Source organism: Tamandua tetradactyla, chromosome 5 (assembly GCF_023851605.1).
Source record: "Tamandua tetradactyla isolate mTamTet1 chromosome 5, mTamTet1.pri, whole genome shotgun sequence".
NCBI classification, from domain to species: Eukaryota; Metazoa; Chordata; class Mammalia; order Pilosa; family Myrmecophagidae; genus Tamandua; species Tamandua tetradactyla.
Genome location: NC_135331.1, coordinates 138,268,814 through 138,291,793, shown reverse-complemented (window position 1 = coordinate 138,291,793; position 22,980 = coordinate 138,268,814). Strand labels below are relative to the sequence as shown.

General features: G+C 35.2%; 1 protein-coding gene across 2 annotated transcripts in view; it reads right to left on the bottom strand.

The window, feature by feature from the left end:
- The window catches only part of LOC143682774 (uncharacterized), a 105,815-nt gene extending 85,928 nt beyond the window's left edge, over positions 1 to 19,887 (bottom strand). Inside the window, exons 1-3 of one of the 2 annotated variants that reach the window (XM_077159264.1) lie at positions 19,790 to 19,887; positions 16,861 to 16,917; positions 9,238 to 9,290 (exon numbers count right to left, since the gene is read on the bottom strand). In XM_077159264.1, coding sequence (XP_077015379.1) covers positions 9,238 to 9,290; positions 16,861 to 16,903 — 96 coding nt within the window. In that variant the 5' untranslated portion in view covers positions 16,904 to 16,917; positions 19,790 to 19,887. The remainder of the gene's footprint in view (positions 1 to 9,237; positions 9,291 to 16,860; positions 16,918 to 19,789) is intronic. The other variant, XM_077159265.1, reaches the window with a different exon arrangement.
- Between the last annotated feature and the right edge of the window lie 3,093 nt (positions 19,888 to 22,980).

The following is a 22,980-nucleotide window of genomic DNA, read 5'->3' as shown; positions in this document are numbered from 1 at the left end:
GCACATACTTTTTAAATTTTATGCCCACACAACTCTGGGTATTACATTAACCTGCATAGAATAAAAAGATCTCACTCCCTATTCTAGTTTCCATGTAAGTAGGTTTTAAAATAAACTCACCAGACAAGTTAAATTAGATAATGTGCTATAGAAAGTTTAAATTTTGGATCAAATAAACATCCTTTTCTTTGGTATCACACAGAAGTTGAAATTTTAAAATATAAACATCATCCTTTACCCTGTATTCTGATTCACCCTTGTCCTAACCAGGTCCATTTCATCCTCATCTCCAATTGGAGTCTGAGCTCTCCTTCAACCTCTTCAACATTTGCTGTGTGGAGCAATGCTGACTTTCATTACTGCAGAAGTCCAACTCTGATTCTCAGGTGTCACACAGATATCCCCAATATTCTGGGGAACCACAGGTCACATACCAAGTACATAGTATCTCAAAATTTAGAAATAATAGTTAAAATTCAGGTACACACGTGACTGCTGCAAGAACCCACAATCCAGGAACCCTTATAATGACCCTTACTTGAATGTTCTGTACTCCCTAATCGTTGACCACCCAATCTCTACCACTCTTCATCCCATGACAACCCATGGACTCTGAATTCAATTCTGAGTTGACTTCTTATAGCTAGTTCACATCAGTGAAACCAAACATTAGTTGTCCATTTGTTTCTGGCTTCTTTCACTCAACATAATGTTCCCAAGGTACATTCACTTAGTTGCATGTCACATGATTTCATTCTTTCCTGCAGCCACTCAATATTCCATCTTTTGTATATACCAAAGTTTGCCCCTCCAATCATGAGTCAAAGTACTGTTAGGCCACCTATGTCCATTGCAAGTTGTGACTAATGCCACCATAAACACCAGTGGGCAAATGTCTGTTTTTGTCCCTCCTTTCATTTCTTTCATGCCTTTTTCTAATAATGGGGCAACGATCCTATACCTAACCTCCTGTGGAACAACCACACTACTGTCCAGATGGGCTGCACATTTCTACTTTCCCACAGACAGTGAATAGGTACATCTCTCTCTCTTTACATCTTCTCCAGCACTTGTATCCTTCTGTTTATGTTTTAAAACATTTTATTAACAAGCATACAATCCATCCGAAGTATACAATCTATGGTTCCCAGTACAAACACATAGCTATGCATTTACTACCACAATCTGTATGAGAATATTTCCATTTCTTCTGCAAAGAAAGAATAAGAGGAGTAAAGAGGAAAAGGAAAAATAAAGAAAAAAAGAAAGAGAAACAGCAAGAATTCCATACCCTTCCTTTATATTCCCCTCTGATTGACTTTGGTATAATGCCCTTGTTACAATTAATGTAAGAATATTATAATGTTACTGTTAACTATAGACCCTATTTTGCATTAATTGCATTTTTCCCATATATCATCCCATTTTTAACACTTTGAAATGGTGACATTCAGTTGTTCTCTCTTGAGTAAACCTTTCTTGTATTTGTACATTTAATCACCATCATTATTCACTCTTAAGTTTTGCTATTTTGTACAGTCCCAGTTTTTAATCCTCTACCATTCCTTTTGGTGTCATACATGTCTATAGCCTTACTCTTTCAACCATACTTACATTCAGTTCTGTTCATTATACTTAGAATATTGTGCATCCGATCACATAGTATTGTGCTATCCATTTCTGAATCTTTACAAAAAATCCTGTTGAACGTTCTGTATACCTTCAGGATCAAGTGCCCACACTCTGCCTTGTATTTCTATCTCTGGATGACCTGTGTCCTCAACTTCAATGCTCAGAGCTTGCTCAGTTAAGTAGTTCATATTAGTGAGACCATACAGTATTTTTGTTCCTGACATATTTTGTGCAACATAATGTCCTTAGGATTCATCCATGTTGTTGCATGATTCATGACTTTATATTATCTTACAGTTCTGTAGTATTCCATCATATGTATATAGCATAGTTTGTTTATCCACTTGTCTGTTGATGGACATCTGGGCTGGTTCCATCTTTTAGCAATTGTGAATAATGCCACTATAAACATCAGTGTGAAAATGTCCATTTGTGTCCTTGCTTTCAGTTCCTCTGAGGATATACCTAGTAATGGGATTGCTGGATCATATGCAATTTTATACTTAGCATCCTGAGGAACTGCTAAACTGCCTTCATGAGTGGTTGAGTGCAAGAGGAATTTTCACTTTTTAATTGTTTGAATCTTTTACATTTTTAACCATGTGAATATATCACCTACTTAAAAATGATCATTTTTGAAAGAAAATGATGGATTCCTCCTTATATACTTGGGCATGCTTAGTGCTTTTTTTTTTTTAAAGCTCTTATACAGGATTGATTAATAAAGGTTATTTGGGGGTGGGAGTATTGTTATTTACTTTTTAACTGTATTGTTTGAGTTTTCTAACCATAAGTATATATTAAAATGTCAGCTGGGATTATCTGTCACCTATGTTGTCTTCATGAAGTTTTTTCTATTTAAAAAAAAAGACATTTTACCAGGATGCAGTAAGAGCAGGGAAATAACCTGAAGCATCAAAACTCAGGATGTCAATAAAATGCAATTGAAACAGCATTTGTTTTAGTTTCTTCATAAACAATATTAAGAAACAGTCAACTTTTAACATGCATGATGATTTTTTCACTCCAAATTCTTTTCTTTGCATAGCTTAGTACACACATGCCTGAAGATTAAACTTGGTATTTTCCTTGTGATCGATTTTCTAATTTGTGACTGATGACTTATGTTTGCTGTTGTTTTGTTTCTATTTAGATTATTTTTTCACCCACATAAGGTCCATGGAGATAGCTCAAAGAATGGTCTAAAGACAATGACTGTATCTTTTGTGTCTTTTGAATCTGCTAACAGTGTTGGCAAGCAAAAGATGGCTAATAAATTATTGTTGATGTGAAAACTTACAAAGAAAAGCAGACACTTGGTCCAAAAGACATTCTCAAATAGAATAGTGTTGATCTTGAACAAAGATGTTGTATTAAACTGAAATCCTCTCCATATTTCAGGAGATTCAACAAGGGTCACAACCACAAGTTTTTCCATCAGAAAAAAAAAAAGATCCAAATTTCAATAACATCAATGCTTTCCTATGTTCATTAAACATAAAACACATGTTCCAGTGTGCATGGAAGGTACACATACCTAAATCCAACCAAACCCCATTATTGAAAGACCAACATAAGCCAAACATCAAACTCTCAATAGATATCCCATTTTTGTCTTTTCCTCTGAGGTGCTATTAAGATTCTATATCTTGCCTGCCATGCAGGAGACCCAGGTCCGATTCCTGGTGCCTGCCCATGCAAAAACAAACAAACAAACAAACAAAAACAAAAAGATCCTATAGAAGTGGTGTGCTTCCTTATTATGGTAAGCCATAAACTCAGCTTTGCTTACACACACACACACAAACACATACACATATACATCAAAAGTTGTTGCTTTTAAAAAACAAATCAAATCCCTTTTGGTATTTTCTTGATGAATGGTATATAGATTTGATATAATTTTAATATCACTCTTGTTACTTTTAGTGCTACTACTAAAATTATAAGGAAATTGTTTGCAAATGATAGTAGTAACTAATACTTTTAATTTGTCTTTAAATTTTGCATGAGGGAAAGTATGGGTAAGGTATAGAGTTTTACTCTGATGATTCACCCTTCAGGTATGGTGGGAAACAAATTGCTTGATAAGTGTTTATTTAAATTCATTGTGACAGGGACCTGATTAATAGAAAATATGAATCATCATGTCTTCTTTTAACTTGTGAATGTAATGTTTTCACTTCCTTTTATAATCCCCAAAGATTTGAATCTTTATGTCTAGAGCACAATTTCTTGAGATTCCCTGGAATTACACTTTTCATCACCATCCCTTTGGGTTTACTTTTCCTGGAGTTTAGTTAGATTTAACATTATGTTACAGATGATTTGTTTTTCTCTAGAGTGAGCTTTTACAAATATTCCCTGTAGTAATTAATTTGACACAATGTTTTGAAAGACTGAAATGTGCTAGAAATGTTTAGAAAATTTTGAGGACATAGAGAATCTTCTTTTCATATTTTGTTTGTATTCTATTATTATTCACAATACTCAATATTTTAAAAGATGGTGTTTTTCCTTTGTGTTGTTGAAAGAATCCAAAGGTGTAGAATACTGAGTTGAAGGTGTTTATTTCACAAAATCTCATTACAGAGGGAACAAATAAGGCCCAGATGAGACATAATTCCATTTCCTGTTGAGTAACAAGCAGTTTTCACTCTCTTCAGTTTATGACATTGGGACAGTGTTGGCAGATCATGAGTTCTTTTGGTGACATCAATGAAAACAGACTTACTCGGTTTTGGTTAATGCCCCAAAGCTGATGAACACATTCTTTGCCAGTGAGCCACATATGTGAAGCACATGAGCAGGTGAAAGTGTGATTGATTGCATGGTTGCCTCTTTCTTTGCCTATAATTTATTCCTCCCATGGTACATTTGAACATCTGTTTTATATTTCAAGATTTAAAAAAATGAATTTATTATTTTTCTACTACCAAATTGAACTAATCATCTAAATTACAAATACATTATGAAATGATATGGTTGTACACATAAATCCTTCTACTATTTATCTAGAAACCCAAAATGTTAGTTTAATTTCATAATAGCACTTATTGATTGTTAGAGAGAAATAGGTTTTAAGATGAATACTTCACTTGCCTGAATAAGAAGCTGGATGCCCATCCATAATAGATGGAACATTTCATAACTTTTGATGACTAGTTTAGTTAGTAAGTAATTCTCTACTGACTGGTAACTACAAAAGACTGTCCTCTCCCAGCTCCATTCTCATAAAGCTTGTGCCATCTTTGCAACACATTTTTCTTCAAACAGATAGGTAGAGGACAGGGAAATTTTTATATGTCAGGATTATTTGGAAGATTAGTTTTCCTAATGGAAAAACTGAGCCGCTCCCTTGTAGAATCACTAAACTAGTCTTGAAATTAGGAGAGCATGTCAGGTCCACACCTCTTGATACCACTCCTCTTCTTAAGACCAACACTCTCTCCTATTTGAGGATGCTTTTCAGAATCATCCAAATTGTCACTTTTCTTTTTAAGTTTTCAAATCATCAATAATTTATTAACCAACTTTTGTTTGCCAAGTACTCTAGGGAATTTCAAAAGAAAGGAAAAGTGTCGCCACTCTCTGTAGTGGACATACAATAAGGTCACCCTAAGTAAGTCACATCCTTGTATAAAACCCTTCCCTTGCATACAGGCAGATCTGGTGACTTCTTTGTTTATAACCAACAGAATATGGACAAGATAATGGGACATCTTGCCATTGATTGGGTTGCATATATGGCAAATGTGAAAGGATTCTGCAGATGTATCTAATTTCCCAAATCAGTTGATTTTTAGGTAATCCTACAGGAGATTATCCCGAGTGGGCCTTACATAATAAAGTGGAAGACTTTAAGAGAAGGACTGGGTCCACTCATGAGACCCTGTCTTGCCACATGGCCCTCTCCACAGAAGAGGGAGAGTCACCTAGCAAGAAACTGTGGATGCCTCTGGGAGCCAAGAATGGCCCCTGGCCAATAGCAACAACCAACATGGTCCTACAACCACAAGGAATTGAATTCTGCCAACTACCACGTGAGTTTGGAAGGGGACCCTCAAGGTCCAAAAAGAAACATGGCTGGGCTGACACCTTGACTGTAGGTTTGTCAGACCCAGAGCACAGAACTCAGCTGGGCTTCACTCAGACTCTTGACCCATCGAAAATGTGAGAAAATGGACGTTGTTTTAAGTTTTTGGTCATTTGTTAAAGTAATATACTGTTTCTGGACCGCTCTCTATGGTCCCTGCTTGGATTTAAAACAATACAATAGAAATAAAGCAAATTAGGAAATTAAACATGTTATTGGTAGTAAATTAGAAAATAAATTGCATACGCAAAAAATACAAGTTATATATTTGACATGCTTATCAAGTTCTGTAAAGAAAAAAAATTAGAGAGAAAAATCAGCACATGCATGCATGTTGAAAGCTGTTTGTTTCTTGAAACAGTTTTGTTTTTATAAAGAAACTAAAATAACTGCTGATTGAGCATCATTTCATTTTCATCCAGTTTTGATTTGTCAAGCTTTGTGTTTTTGCTGTTATTGCTACTATCTTTGAAAATCATGTATTTTTTCTACTTGAGACAGAAGATATTGGACGTTTTAGTTTAATTTCCCAGTGCTTATGATTTAGGTCTTCTGGAAAGATAACATACTTTCTAAAAGGGCTATACATATTTACTGAGCAATTGTATTTTAAATACCAGACTAATTCATGTGAATCATTTGTTTTCTAAGAGGAAAAACATAGAAAATGAAAAATATTTTTGGTAGCATTATTCTATTCTTTTTGGAGAAATTAAGAGCATGGTTTTAGATATAGGTGACCGTAAAATTTATCATCCAACTAGGACATATTCCAAATGAAAGAGGGAATAATTGAAAATTAAGCTGGGAGAATAGGCACATACCATAACTATCCTCAGCAAACCAGTTTTTTAGGACACTTCTGTCACAAAGCATCTTTTAGGTAATGCACACTATGCCATCTGTTGTTCTTTGACTTTCTTTGGAGATTTGTTATTCACAATTATGACTGATACCAACAAACATTTTAACCTAAAAGAATGTAATAGATTTTCTGAATCTATTAAAATTTAAACTAAGAAAAGCAGTTCTATGCTTTACTTTTAGGCATCTTAATAAAACTATCTGGTATGCTATCATACATACATATTCTGACTTAATTTCCCTTGTTTCTTTGCCAATTGCCCTAAACACATTCTGCTTAGCTCACTTGATATGGACCAAGCCTTCTTTTTTTCGTTTTCCTTTCTATTTGAGGTGCTTTCTACTTGAGAAGCAGTGTAATTTTGGTATTAAAAGCACACACACTGAATTCCAAATGGCTAGGTTCATAACTTAGCTTTACCATTTGTGACCCTGGCAACAGATTCATCTCGCTACACCTTAATTGTCTCACCTGTGAGAATATAAAATAAAAAATGCCTCATGGATTGTTGTGAGATAGCATTTGGTGCATAGTTAAGCACTCAACAAATGTTAACTGTCATTATTATTTTCCTGTTAATAAAGCTTAGCAGAAGTTTGATCACTTGGGTTTTGAAGTGTAAGACAATTTTCATATAACTAGGAAAATAAAATTAACTCTTCCTAAAAATCAGTTTGCTAGCTTAAAAAATAAAACCTGCTTGGCATCTGCTGGCCAAAGTTTCTTTTTAAGGCTCTGTTAAGCTCAGAAAGGAACATGGTAATATGCTATGAATGGTGATATCATTAAACAAATATTGGCTTTCATTCAGAATAGCTATAGTCAAATATTTAAATCTAAAAATAGCATTCTGTGTTGAATAACAAGATAAAATTGATATTCTTCCCTCTTTATCTCAAGTAACTATCTCATGTTTTTTTCAGTAATTGAAGAAAGCTTAGTTAAGGAACTATAGATTTTAAAGACTTTAAGATGTTAACCAGTTCTCAAGAAATGATTTTAGGATATGTCTGCATGTTAAAGCCAAAATGCACTTCCATGACTTTGGGTCGTTACAGACTAAAGTTCCAGCAGGATTAGCTGACTGAAATTATAAGCATGCTTGATAGTTATAATCAAGTTCAACTATTCACATTCACAACCAGTGCCCACAGTCAAGTACAATGGAGGAATCATTACTCATGAGAACTACAGTGCTGTTAGTAATATGGCATAGAGCTTTTGGAAGAAACTTCAGGTGACTCTATGGTAGAAATGTAATAAGCCTGACCAGAGAATGTTTGCCATGATTCATTTTGATAATTTGGTACATTAGCTCAAATTTGCCATTAACCTTAGCAAACACCCAGGTTACTAAATTACGAATAATAATATTAATAATAAAAAATCAAGGGAAAAATGAAGGTGATTTTAGAGATTGAGTCAATTTATCTCTGAATATTTTGGAAAGGTGAGTCACCTCTTGGATATATTGCTCCTGGTCACATCATTTGGTCTGGAAAAAACCAATGATGCCAAAAAACAGAAACTTAGAAAAAGCATCCTCAAAGAAGAAAATTGAGGAAAGAGATTCTTTCTCTCTCCTTTCCCTCCTTCCTCCCTCCCTCCCTTCTCTCCTTCTTTTTTTCTATCCACCCTTACTTCCTTCTTTCCATCATTCCTTTCTTCTCTCCCTCCTTCCTCCCCTTCCTTCTATCCTTCTTATCCACTCGCTTTCATTCTTTTTCTTTCTACCCTTTTTTCTTCCTTCCTTTTTCTCTTTCCATCTTTCGGTAAACTTTAAGAAATTCAAATAAAAGATATTGCATAATACAGAGAGATGAGTTAAGAAATAACTTGTAATCAAGCTGTGTAACTACAGAACAAGGTGGACGAGAAAACTGAACAATTCTCAAAAGAATCTACAATGCAAATAACTCAGATAGAAAATTTAAACCCAAATCCTCCCTTTTTAGATAGGGCAGATGATCCTTCACTCTTTCCTTTACTTGAATAGCATAACAAGAGATTCCATAAGTATTATTTAGATTTTGATTTTATACCTACATATTTATCTCTGATGTCTTGCTTGTGATCTTATTTTCAACTCTCCTTAGGATAGCTCCACCTTTATATTTCCCTCAGGCACTTCAAATTTTACCTGATTGTTCGATTTTCAATTTCTCATCTGGTCACATTTAACTGTGTTCTATAGTCTCAACTAATGTTAACAGTATCACCATCCACTCAGTAGTGAAAGCTACATAATTTTTACCATGAACAAATATGCTCTTTAGTAAAGTAAAATCTACAAGAAGTTCTGCTGTAAAGAAACCAGTTTAATTTGGTTTAATCGGGTTTACCACCCAAAGAATCTTTGTTCATAGAACACCTATTAATACTTCACAAATATAAAAACTAAAATCCTTTCAATGGTTTGTAAAGTCCTATACAATGTGACTGCTGTTATTTTTCTGACCTCATCTCCTTTATCTCTCTCCTCACCCACATATTTCTAGCCATATTGGCCTCTTTGCTGAGCACTAGTTTTCATTTATCTTAAGACTACAGGTTTAGCCTGCCTATAATTGACCCTGGATAATAATCTCAAGGAATTGACAGCTTCAGGCTCCATTCAAAACTGTGAGACAATATTGCATCTCACCTTTCTCACCTCTGTCTTTGTGAGACCTCCTGCACGTCTTCTCACAGGTGTACCTCATAAAACAAAACAAAACAAAATAAAAGACTGTGAGGCCAGTAAAATGGCCAGACCAATATCTAACCTCAGTAAGATATTTGTAATCTTTTTGTGAATTTATTTGCCTACAAATCTCAACTCATGATTATTCATTTCTTAAAGCACATCTCAAAGGGCCATTACTTTGTTGGTGCCATTATTTTGTAGATGCTATTATTTTTTAGATGAAATTTACCTAAATATTTGAATGTAGTAATTAAAAGCAATGCATTAAAACTTTTCTGTAATATAGGCTTTTCATCACTTCATTAGATTTTCTAATGAATTCAGACTGCTATAGTATAGTCAGTGAAAACAGCAAAGTGGTTAACAGCATGACATTTGAATCCAGGCAACTACACCTAAGTTTTGCTTCTACCTTTTATTCATTGTGTAATTTTGGTCAAGTCATCTCTGTTGGCTCCCATTTTCTCATATGTAAATCAAGAATAATAACTGACCTTTTCAGATAAAAAGTTTTTACCAGTGAAGACAGAATAGATCAATACTTCTCAAATTTTAGTATGCATAAAAAATCATCTGGAGGGTAAGTGTTGATCCTATGCCTGTCCCTCCATTGTATATTGGAAGTTGTTCTAGTTTCTTAAATGCTTAATTCAAGGAAAGTTGATGGGTCAGGGACACCTCTGTCAGCTGGGAAGTCATGTGGCTGGCATTTGCTGGTCCCTTGCTCCTGGGCTCCATTGCTTTCAGCCTCTGTTCCTGTGGAGGTTCCTCACTTAGCTTTTCTGGGGATGGCTTTCATCTCTTGGCTTTCCTTGGCTCTCTCCAGGTTCTGGCTTGTTTAACATCTCATGGCAATGTCTGCTGGGCTCCAAGCATCTCTAAACATCTGTGTCTCCGTTCTCCAAATGTCAGCATCTGTGTCAGCTCTGCTCTGAAGTTTCTGTCAGCTCTCTCTCTGTTGGCTCCGAGCTTTCTGTCCTTTCTGGCTCTCTCCAAAATGTTTCCTCTTTTAAAGGATTCCATTAAACTAATCAAGACCTACCTGGAATGGGTGGAGTCACAACTCCAGCTAATCAGAGGCCTCACTCACAATTGGGTATGTCACATCTTCATGGAGATAATCAAATCAAAAGATTCCAACCTACAGTATTGAATCAGGATTAAAAGAAATGGCTACCCCCACAAGATTGAATCAGTATTAAAAAAAATGGGTACATAATATTTTCAAACCAGCACATAATTTGTTTTCTAGGTTTCACAGGTCCATAGACAGAAGGGAATTGTGTCCCAAGAAAGATCACGCCCATAACCAATTTAATTGAGACTTTGTGCTTAGCATTGTTACTGAGAGGACTAAAGGGTGTAATGTGTTGGATGCTGTGATGGAATGAATGTATTTTGCATGTGGAAAGAACATGTCTTTTGGGGGTCTGGAAGGCAGAATGTAGTGATTTTAACCACAGAAAAACATGGTTTTAAACAATCTTTTTCTGTGTATGTGAAACCATAGTAAATAGGATCTTTTGAAAAGGTTACTGCAGTTAAGGTGTGGCCCAACTGAATAAGGATGGCTCTAAATCATTTTACTAAAGGCTATGTGGGGAAGACCACAGAGAGAGAGAAAGCTACAGGAAGCAGCCGAAAGTTGAAATCAATCGAACTGGAAGAGAGGGAAAAGCCAGGAGAGGCCATGTGTGCATTGCCATGTGACAGAAAAGCCAAAGACCAAGGATTGCCAGCAGCCAGCCCCAGAACACGACAGCATTTTGTGAGAAAGCATTGCCTTGATAACCCCTTGATTTTGGATTTCTTTAAACGCAAAGCTGTGAGACAATAAACTCCCATTGTTTCAGCCAATCCATTGCATGGGTTATCCAGGAAACTAAAACAGCCTACTTAAAACGAATTGCTTGGCTCCACCACTAGAGCTTCTGATTCAGTAGGTTTGGGGTAGGACTCAAGGTTCTGCATTTCTAATAAGTTTCCAAATGATACTGATACTGATACTGAACTGATTTTAGTAATATCAGGCTCTTCTCTCAACACCAATTCTGCTTCTGGGAACCTTTCCAGCCTCAACTTCTGGATCCTATTTCTTTGATTTTGTCTATTCTGTTGTTAACAAATAGCTAAGAATATTGTTCTAAGTGTTTTACCTATATCCTCTTCTTTGATCACTAACTATATAATCCCCATTTAGATAAAGAACCTGAAGGCCAGAGACCCTATGACTATAATCTAACACTTGCCCTACATCTTCTTCCTTGGTCTTGATGCTTTGGGCTTTGCCTTGTTTCAAGGCCCTCTTGGTTTATAGACTCCACATCTCTGCACAGACTGGCTCCTGGAAAGGAGGCTTGGATTTTGGATGATAAATATGCCTACTCTTCTGTGCTTCCCAAGGTCATTGGAGAGCTATGACATGTTACAAATGCTTTCATGAGAGAGCTTTAAGCTTTTCAAAAACATATAGGGTGTGAGGAATTGCTTTTTTCCATTTTGGTTTCATGCTGACTTTCTTTGGTGAACTCTGTGCTCAATGAATAAATTTTAGCAATAGCATAGGTCACACTTCTTTGAATTTCCTCTACCCATTTTTAAATCTCACCTTATAAAGACAGGGAAGTACAATGGGAAGAACATAGATTTTGGAGCCACGTAAACCTGGGGTCAAGTCTCTGCTCTACCACTTAACAGTGGGGTTTTGAGGAAGACACTTGATCTCTCTTGACCTAATCCTTATTTGTGATATTAGAATAATAGCCATTACCTCAAAGGAAACCCATTTTTAGGTAAAGCATCATTTTTTCTGGACTGCAAGGGCCTGCAGGAAAATCAAACAGGAGGCGGCTGGATCAGTAAGAGCTTATGCAACTGTAATTAATTAATGAGATATGTGGATCTGCTCTTTACAATTTTTTCATTTTATTTGTGCTGCCAAAAGAAGAGTTCTCAGTCTCCAGAGACTGGGATTAATAGCATGAAGAATTTGAAGTGATCCTTCTTTTTTAGCATGACTGTTTGTTTTTCATCTTTGTTCAAACAGCCAAGTTGATTTATTTCATAGTTCTAGATTTGCTTTCATAATATCTGATTATTTGCTTTTCAGTTTACAAGTACATATCATGGAGATCATGCACTTTAGCATTCTGTTAGGCATTACTGTGGATACAAGAAAATTAGAAAGCACTGACCCTATACTAGAGAGTTTATAAGTTTATTGAAACAAAGTCAAGATTCCAGAACAACTCTAGAACATTTCAAGATTGTGTCATATATATATATATTGGATTGTGAGTATAGACACACATCTATAATGTACAACTGGAACTTTCCTTGCCCTGAATTTTGGGAGAAATCACATGGAAACTCTATAGGGGGCATTGTATTATCTGGTAGATGATATATTGGTGCGTATTTTTTCAAGCTACAGAAGGAATGAATTTCTGTTATGTCAGCCCTCAAACATATGCCAGGTGGGTCTTATCAGAAAACTGGATTAAGATGAGGAGGAGTAAGTAATTTTCCCTTCCAGAAGATAAACCCTCTAATGTTAAACAAAGTCTTTCAAAGTTCATTGCTTTCTCTAATTTGTTCTCCACATTGTTGCCAGTATTATCCTTTAACAGTGCAAACTAATCATATCATCCATTTTCAACTTTCAACAGCTTCCATTGCTTTTTCTTATTTTATTTTCTTATTTTTTTTTTCATGGGGAGGCACCGGGAATCACACCTGGGTCTCCAGCATGGCAAGGCGAGAATTCTGGCACTGAGCCACGGTTGCATGGCCCCTTCCATTGCTTTTAAGAGGAAAATCTAAATCCTTACCATGGCCTTAAGCTTCTGTTGGCTGACTTGCCCTGACCTTTATGCCTTCCTTCAAATTAATGGGACTCTGAACATGAGTCACACGGACTTGTTGACAGTCCTTCTAACTTAGCCTCAGACCTTGGCACCCACTGCTCCCTATGCTGAAATGCTTTTTCCCTAAATGTCCCACTGCTTGGCCAGCACCCTACTTATTTTCAGACCTCACCTAAAAATTCCATGCTGAGCTGTGTAGTTTTGAGTAAGCCATTTAAACTTTTTAAATTTTAGTTTCTTCATCAATTAAAGGTAGATAACCACACTGTATCTCACAGGGGGTTAGGTGGGATTAAGGAAGATCATATATGTGAAATTCTCATCACAATGCTGATACATAGTAAGAACTCAATGTTTGAACTATCATCGTCATTATCCTCAACAATATCATCATCATTCCTCAGGGAAGCTTTTTCTTATCCCTGAGACAAAGTCAGTCCTTTGTTTTATGGCTTTTATGGTACTCTGAATTTTTTTCTTCTAAATAGAATACTTAGATTTTTAATGATATGTTTTTTCATCTGATTGTTTTATGATCTATCTCTTGTATTAGACCATAAACTCCAAGAACTCAGGAGTTTGACTCACTGCTAAATCCCCCTTTCTGGTGACTATTTATCGAATGCATTTACATTTCAAAAAATATTTCTTGACTGAAGAACGAAGTGTGGCTTACCTATGACCCCTTTGTTAGAAGGGATTTGAATCCAGAAGCAAAGTCTTAAAAAACCGAAGTTCAGAATGTCAGGGATTTTGTTCTCTTTCTGTATTTGTCACATTTTAATAAAACTCTCAGTCTTGAAAAACATCTTACTGGGTCAGGGAAAAAAACATGTATGCCTATTTTAGGGCTGGTGTTAAGAGATTTTACAGTTGCTCATCTGTTCCATCGGTATTATCTTATCTGAGTTTCAATCTATAAGTACTTTATAGAGGAGCAATTTGTGGGTTTTCTAATTCAGTCCATGTGAGCAGAAGGGATAACCGAACAGAAGGCATTTCAGAGGGCCAGGCTAGTCTGTGTTAGAATCAGGATCAATTTACGGTGATAGGTAAACTATCATGACAGAACACTCACCAAGGTGGCTTTTATTGGTCAAAAAGTCCTGTCAAAGTAGACTATGGGAATAGGGTAAAATTCATAACTAAGTGAGCACATGAGTGAGCAGTGAGCGGAGAGACAAAATAATAAGACTGTGTCTTCCAAACCTTATCAAATGAATATCCAGATTTACATTTATAAGAAAAATTTAAACTGAAGTCTGAATACACTTCTTAATAATTTACTTTTGAAAAAAACTCAATCCCAGTGTGGTAGTTCACTCTTCATCCTTAAGGAGAGAGAAAAACACTTCAAGAAATCTTCTTCTACCAACTTCTGGTCTACACAGTAGTTCTTTCAATTGTCTTTCTTACATCCTTCATATCATCACTTCCTCTTCCTTCATTGAAAAATTGATCCATTGACTATCTGCATGATATCAGGCACTCTGATGAGTATTAAAGTTAAAGCAAAAATAAATAATGCTTGATTGCACTTCAGAAACTTCTGTAATAGGACATTTCTCTTATTCTAACTAGGAACTTCTATTCTAACTAGGAGGCAGCTGAGCAGACAAAAACTTAGTGTGATATAAAATAGAGATTCATAGAGGAGGGATCCCTAACCCAGACTCAAGAGATTTGAGGTTTTTACAGAGAGTGTGATGTGATGTCAGGTTCAATTAGAAAGTACAAATAGGAGTTGATTAGGTGAGGATGTGTATAGGAAGGGTGCTTAGGAAGAGGGAGCAGCAAATCCTAAGCATTAATGATGAGGAAGTAAAGACATTATGACTATTTCACATGGGTTCTGAAATAGATAGAGGCAAGAGGTGTGACTACATCATAAAGGTCTTGTACATCTTGGGAAGATTTGTGGTAAGATTTCTACAGATTATTATTTCTACATTTAAGTATTTTAAGCAGGGAGTCGCTATGTTACCTGACATTTATATAAGGCCCAACCAGCTAACAATCATTCTCCCTTTCTCTGGAGACTTTCTGGTTAAGATACCTGGTGCGTTTGTATTATAGGACCTTTTCTCTCTAGCCATGGGTGGTTGGATAAGTGTTATATAGACATCTTAATTCAACTGGCCCAATCAGTTGTTCTGTTTTGTATAGAGATGGGAATGTTAACTTGGTAGCAGTGGAATTCCATATTCTTTGAGGTAGCTTTGGAAGAAGTGAAGGAAAAAGGGAGAAGGTATCAAGAGAAAAGCAGAGGACTAAGACAAAGTGAGACTATTTTCTTGTAATACTTGTCATTGTTTGTGTTTTTTATCTTAGCTCCTTTCAAAGCCTGAATGCATTTCTGGTCTTGGATCTTGTGAGACACCTTGTGTCCTTATTTTAGGCAGGGTTTTTCATGTACAGACTGTAAGATATGGATTGAGGACAAAGTGATTTATTTAAGAAGTGTTCTCAGGAAAATGAGAAAGTGGGTAAATGGGGCTAGAAAGGAAAGAATGGCATGATATAAAACAAAACCCAATAGGCACAACTCAGGCTCAAGACTTGAAGGGTGTTCTATTGGCAGGGTAGTTTGTCCATGGGTGTTTCCCAATGAGGGGCAAGGGACCTGTGGCATCTTAACCTCTGCATCTGTCAGTTATTGATTAAGAACTGCTCCTAAGAGGACCCAAATTCTCACCAACTTCCAGTCTCTGTGCTTGTAACAGAGGGAAGCTTTTCAATGGAGATACAAGTACTGGCTGTTGTGAGTGTGAACACACAAGGCGCCAGTGTGCAGGACAATGGTGTAGGAATCCTAGGGGATATGAGCAGAGCACTGACAGCTCGGGCCACGATCCTTAAGGTTCCCTTTTACTATTTTTATTATTATTATTTTTTTATCAAGCTGCAATTTATTTTCTATAACCTTCAATCAAAAAGTTTAAAATAACAGCATGGCATATTAGGTTGGGTTTTGCAATAGCTTTCTGGCTGTGGTGTGGAGAATGAAATGAAGGAGCATCAAATCAGGAGGCAGACCAGTGAGGAACCCATTGAAGGAATCCAATGATTAATTATTTTATTTATCCAGTAAATATTCATTCAGTTTCTATTGTGCAGCAATTGATGAGGTAAAATAATAAGACAAAAAACGTACAGATATTATGTCTGAAGGAAACAATGGGAGAAGTTGCCAGAAAAGTTGTAATTGGATATGATGAGAAATGAGTGTTTTAGGGAAACATTTGAAGACACTCAATCTGCATCTGAGTGAAAGAGAAAGTTTCCTAGAAAAGGTGGTGTAGAAATTGGGTCCTGAAGGTTGGGGGGAATAATGATGGCTTACAAAACTACAATGTAGATGAAAAGAACTGAATTCATTAGAAAGATATTACAGAGTTAGAAGCAATAGGCCACGGTGACTGTTTGGATGTGAGGTATTTCCCACTTGGTTAAGTAGAGGTATTATTAATTGAGGCAAAATACACAAAAAGTAGATTTGGGGGTTAAACACTTCAGTTTGTCTTGGCAATGTTAAGTAGGAAATGTTACGGGACCTCCAGCTAGATTTGTGTTCTTTTTCAACGTTGAGGGCTGACCTGATGAAGGCATAGAAATGGAGATATAATTAAGAACTGCAGACTTCTAGCCATGACCTGACTTTGAAGGAAAGTTTGGTCAAGAAGATTGACTTAATCAGTCAGTATTAAGAACTTACTGGACATGATCCCAATGCTATTCAGCTTCTCCTTGAATTTCATTTCTTTTAGTGGACCTGTTAAATTAGATTTATATTTAAAGAAAGCCAAGGAATAGCAATTTCAGTAATTATTAGGAAAATATAATATGCCTTTTTCGTTTATTAAAAGCCGTGTCCCCAGATTTCATCAATTGATTTTCCTCTTTATGTTTTTGCCTTAGCCATGGACTACCTGTACTCTTTTCCTTTAAATATGCTCTCTTCTTTTTCACTTTCCCAAAGCATTAATATCTACAAAATCATAGACTTAATATATGGCTATATTTTTATAATATTATAAAATAAATGTATAATTGTCATGCATCATCATTATTCGTGTATCACATCAAATATTCTCATATATCAATGGTGATATATATATAGACTGCATTTTGGGAAATAATTGTTAAAATAATTAAAACTGTGAGAGATTTAGATTCTAGTTTTCCCCCAGGTGTGATAATCACTTAGTTACTTAACCAAAAGCAAAGGTTGGTTTTACCAACGGCAAAAATGTATATAGGTTGGAGAACACACATTTAAATTTGGGGTAATTTTTTTGAGAGACTTAATAATCCCAGAGCTAACATGGCAACCCTATTTTCTAAGTTTTGAAGAGTTTCTTTGGGGGATGGCTCACTGCTTCCTTAAGGAAAGAATGAAAGCAGAGAATTTGACAAGAGCTTTCAACTTCTCCAGAACACTGTTCTTTAGTTAAAAGGTAATATAGCAGTTTTACTTTAGTGGTTTGCATTAATTGGACCATATCTGTTAGATTGGCAATTTTATAAAGAATAAAGGAGTCAATGAAAAGCTATTCGTATTGAAAAATGGAGTGGCCTAAAGCAAATAGAGTTAAAGGCGAAGCATATGAAAGAGCCAACTATCATGAAAGAGGAAAGAACAAGGCCTGTCAGAACTAAACTATCTACAAGCTGCTCACAAAAGTCCTCTGTGACTGAAGTAATGAGAGTGATTTCTTCTTGGGGAGGCATTTCTTAGGTTTCTACCTGAGGCCAGAGAATGTGTTTATTAGATACCTGTAGGCCTGCAGGCAGCCTGTCTGCAAAACAAGGAACAAACAGCCTATGGGCTTCATTATCCAGCTAACATATTTCTTTGGAAAAAAGTTCAAGAGTAAATTTAACAAGCAAAAGTGCTTCTGCACATATTGTTCTATGATTCTATAGAAAGTCTCAATGGTAAAGTCAAATCCTGTCAGAGGTAAAACATGAGTCTAATCAAGAAATCAACAAGTTCCTTTTCAGCTTTCCTTCCTGGTCATCTCTACTTCTCTCCTCACTCTTTTATTTAATTTCCCAGTGATCAGGGCTCTGCATATGGCCTTCACCAAACTGACAGGCACCCAGGGCCCACTGCAGCTCCCTTTCATAAAGTGCTTGCAGTTCTTATTTCTTCAGGACACTAATCTTTGTTCTGAAAACCGATAACACCAATGAACATTTAGGTAGACTCTTACTGTGTACAACAATTAAATTCCACATACAAATTTCCTTTTAATCATAATAAATTCTCTGCTAAGGGTTTTATTTTCCCCTATTTGAAGATAAGTAGACCAAGATTTAGCCAAAAACCACATAGCAAATTAGTGTTGGAGATGGACTGGACAGTCTTCACCATTTTAAATATATTCTGGAATGAGGAAGAATTCAAATTAAATAGGCATGCAAATGGCTCAGCTACTTCTCCCCAATTCAACCTGGAATTTTAATGGCTAACCTTGCTTATATGCTGCCTGTTCAGATAACACTGTTTCCAATGCCATACCCCAAAGGAAAAAACTGATGGTGACTATTTTTTTCATTGGAGGGCACTTTAATAACCAATTTGGCCAAATATGCAACCAGTCAGACAACATCTACCTTTTAAAACTTGCTTTTACTGTTCTTTAAGTAGAGCTAAGGAGTAGTGGTGATCTTTTCTGAAAGTAGAAAAAATTGATAATAGAGATATGGTCTATAAGGTGTGAGCAAACTTCCCAACATTTTATAGGGCTGTTTGCTAAGTTTAAAAGGGAAAGTTTTATGTGGAAGTTAATATTGCACATAAAAACACTATTAAGTGTTAAATCTATCATAAAGACAGATCCTGGAAGTAAATACTGAAATTAGAGTTAATATTTGAAAAAAGGAAAATATTAGCGCCTCAGCTGCACAACCCTGACATTGTGTTTTAATTAAATGTATTCATATTGACAGCCCTGATCATTCCTCTAATTTCCTTAGACTTCCCCAAACCCTCTAAGAAGTTTTCAGCTATTGTGTAGGCTTACGAACATTTTAAAAATACCACTCTTGAGTAACATGTTGTTTGGAAATAATGAGCTGTCTTCACTTGCCTTTCTAACTTCCGGCCAGTCCACTCTATTCTCAATGTATCAGTGAAGTGGAAATCTATTATTTTGCCTATTTAGAACCCCTTTCATTTTTCTGGAAACAACTTTCTTCTGGTGGAGAACTGCTCTTCATCTATTTCAGTTATCTATCTACTAGAGTGTGTGCCCAACCTTGTTACTGGTACTGAGGAGTTACTATTCAGTTATAGTCAGTTCGCTCAGGGGTTGGAATGTGATCTAATCTATATTTCCCAGAATCCTTTCCTAGGATTTAAAAACTGGATGTGAGAAAAAAATTCAGCTACTATTTGGTGATCAAAAGTATGCGAAATGTCGGACATACCTAATGTTTGTTTCCAGACTCATGTTGGAAATCAGTCTTGGACAAAGAAATCAACAAACACAGAAAAGCAGAGCCAAGATACCAGAGAGCCCCTTTGGGTGCAATTATGCAAGGTCCCTTTTTGCCTCAGTTAATTTGAGCAGTTGGTTTCCATTCGTACTCAATCCCTTTCCCACTAGAAAAGATTACAGTCATCAAAGGACATCTACCTTGTGGAGGAGGGTGGGTGCCATTATGGACACTATCTTCTTGGCATTGTCCCAAGGAATGACCCTAGGAAATGCAAGACTCTACAAGGAATCAGACAAACTGTTTTTTCTGTTTTTATTGCTAATTCACAGATTTTGGACTCATGAGGCTAATGAGTCCAAAATCAAGTAGTTTTTATTTAAAATTTTATCAGTCACTTGCCAGATCACTGAATACATCAGATAATTTATTTATTTTCCCTGTGCCTCAGTCTCCATGTTGCTACCATAAGGGAAAATAAGGCTTGTTCAATCTAGAGATATTATTCACTTAAGTATTAATGATGCTTTCAAAGTTAACATAATTGTTTTTCCACATTTTTGAAATGTATGATTTAAATGCTGGCATGTTACTTTCTAAAAAAGATACATCATTTACATTTAGGTTTGCATTTTTAAAGAATACCAATTATTTCAAAAACTGTATGATTGTGAGGGCTGAAGAGAGTTGTTAGAAATTAAAGTACAGTTTAATAAGATGAAAAAATAAATTTTTTTAGTGCACAAATCATAAATTTGCAGATGAGTAAGTTATAATCTAATGAGCACACCCAATTTACCCTTAATTAGATTAAAAAACATAATATTACTAGCACCAGTGAAGTCCCAAATTTCTCCTTCTCATTTATTACCCTTTTTTCTAATAATAACCACATCCTGTCCTCTAATAGATCAGTTTCACCTGTTTTTTAACTTTATGAAAATGGAATGATTCAGTATATACTTTTTTTTTATGGCCTGGTATCATTTACTCAAATTTATGTGTGAGTTTCATTTATATTGTTTCATGTCATGGTACTTTGTTAATTCTCATTTCTGCATAGAATTCCAGCCTATGAAAATACCACAATTATGTGTCTACTATCCTGTTTATGGGTATTTTGCTAGATTCCAAATTTTAGCTATTTTAAACAGCGTCTGTAAAATTATTTTAGAGCAGGCGTTTTGGCAAATATATGAACATCTTAGACAATACTTAGTAATATTATTCTTCTAAATTTTATAAATTTTAAATTATATGACTGAGAATTATATAATGGTTTACCATAATTTATTTGCATAATTAATTTATTTTCATTTCCCTGGTAGACTAATTATGCAGATCTCATTTTCATAAATTTATTGGTCATTCTTTAAAGAGTCTGTTCAAGTCCTTCACTAATTTTTCTTTTTCTTATTGATTTGTAGGGGCTATCTATCTTTGTGCTTTTCTTTCTATTATGTGTGTAGGTGTGCATGTTTATGTGTGTATATAAATGAATGTTTTCAAATGTATTCTACTCTGTAGTTTGTCTTTTCATATTTAATGTGTTCTTTTGATGAAATCAAGTTATCAAATTTAATGTAGTCTCATCTATTAGCCTTTTCTTCATTTTTCCTGTTTAAGAAATCTTTATTTAACAAAAAATGAAGTTACAATTTTGTTACATTATTTTTCAAGGCTTTCTTGTTTTATCTTTTAAATATAGATCTATGGAATTGAATTTTGTTTATGGTATGAGACAGATGTTCAAACTTTTCTTTTCTATATGGCTATCCAATTTATCCTGCACATTTATTGAAAACAGTATTTATTCTTCTGCTGTACTATATTGTCATAAAACAGATGTCTGCATATATGTAGTTTTAGGTCTGGATTATATTCTATTTCATCACCATATTTGTTCTTATTTGCACAAACATTATGCACTCAATTACTGTAGCTTACTAAAAAGCCTTGATATCTGATATTGTAAATCCTTGAACTTTGTTCTTCAATATTGTCTTGGGTATTCAAGGATACAATTTTTTTTAATGTAAAATATTAAATGTTTATAAATTTTAACAACAATAAAATGTGCTGGAATTTGAGTGGGACTACATTGAGACTTTGGATTTAGTTGTGGGAAATTGACATATTTATAATATTGAATCTTCCAATCCATGGGTATTGTATACCCCTCCATTTATACAGATTTCTAGATTATTTTCAATAATGATTTGTTTTGTTTTCAGTGAAGATGTCTTATACAGCTTTTGTTTGATGTCTTCATATGTACCTGATTCATTGGTAATGCTATTATAAATGGTATTTTTTAATTTAAATTTTGTTTTCTAATATTTAATGTTTATGTATGTGGAAAAAACAAATTGATATATAAAAATGGGATGTTGATATGTTGTTTATATTGAGCTGTGAAGTATTCACTTAGTGTATTAGTTAGGGTTCTTTAGAGAAACAGAATCAACAGGGAACACTCGCAAATATAAAATTTATAAAAGTGTCTCACGTGAGGGCGGGAACGCAGAGTCCAAAATCCGCTGGGCAGGCTGTGAAGCCGACGACTCCGATGGAGGGTCTGGACGAACTCCACAGGAGAGGCTCACCAACCGAAGCAGGAATAGAGATGCTCCTCTTCTGAATCCTCCTTAAAAGGCTTCCCATGATTAGATTAAGCATCACTCATTGCAGAAGATGCTCCCCTTTGGCTGATTGCAAATGGAATCAGCTGTGGAGCAGCTGACATGCTCATGCTCTAATTCTATGAAATGTCGTCATTGCAATAGCCAGGCCAGCACTTGCCAAACCAGACAAACAGGTACCACAACTTGACCAAGTTGACACATGAACCTGACCATGACACCTAGTTTCTATATTGTGTAAGATTGGTATTTTTTATTTTTGATAAGTTTAGTAGAAATATCCAGAGTCTGAAATCTTTGCTAAGAGTCTTAATTACAGATTATATAGAGAGAGCATTATATAGTATACAGAGTCAACTCTTTCACAGGTATGTACTTACTCATATTTTCTATTTGTTGTTTTGTAAATTTTTCTAGGTATTTGTCCATTTCATCTAAATATTCAAATTTATTGACATAAATAGTTTATTACACCCTCATTTTATCTTTAATGTCTAAAACCTGAAGTTATGTATCTTTTATTCCTGGTATTAGTAATTTTAACTTCTTTTTTATTGACAATCAGTATTTCAAGGATTTTGTGTTTTTATTAGAGTTTTCAAGAACCAAATTTCGGTTATGTTGATTTTTCTCTATTGTAAGTTGGTTTTCAATTTTCATTAATTTTGGCTTACTTTTTTTCTTTGACCTTTATTTGGGTTCAATTCACTGTTTGTTTTCCCCCTAACTTCATGAGATAGACAGTTGAT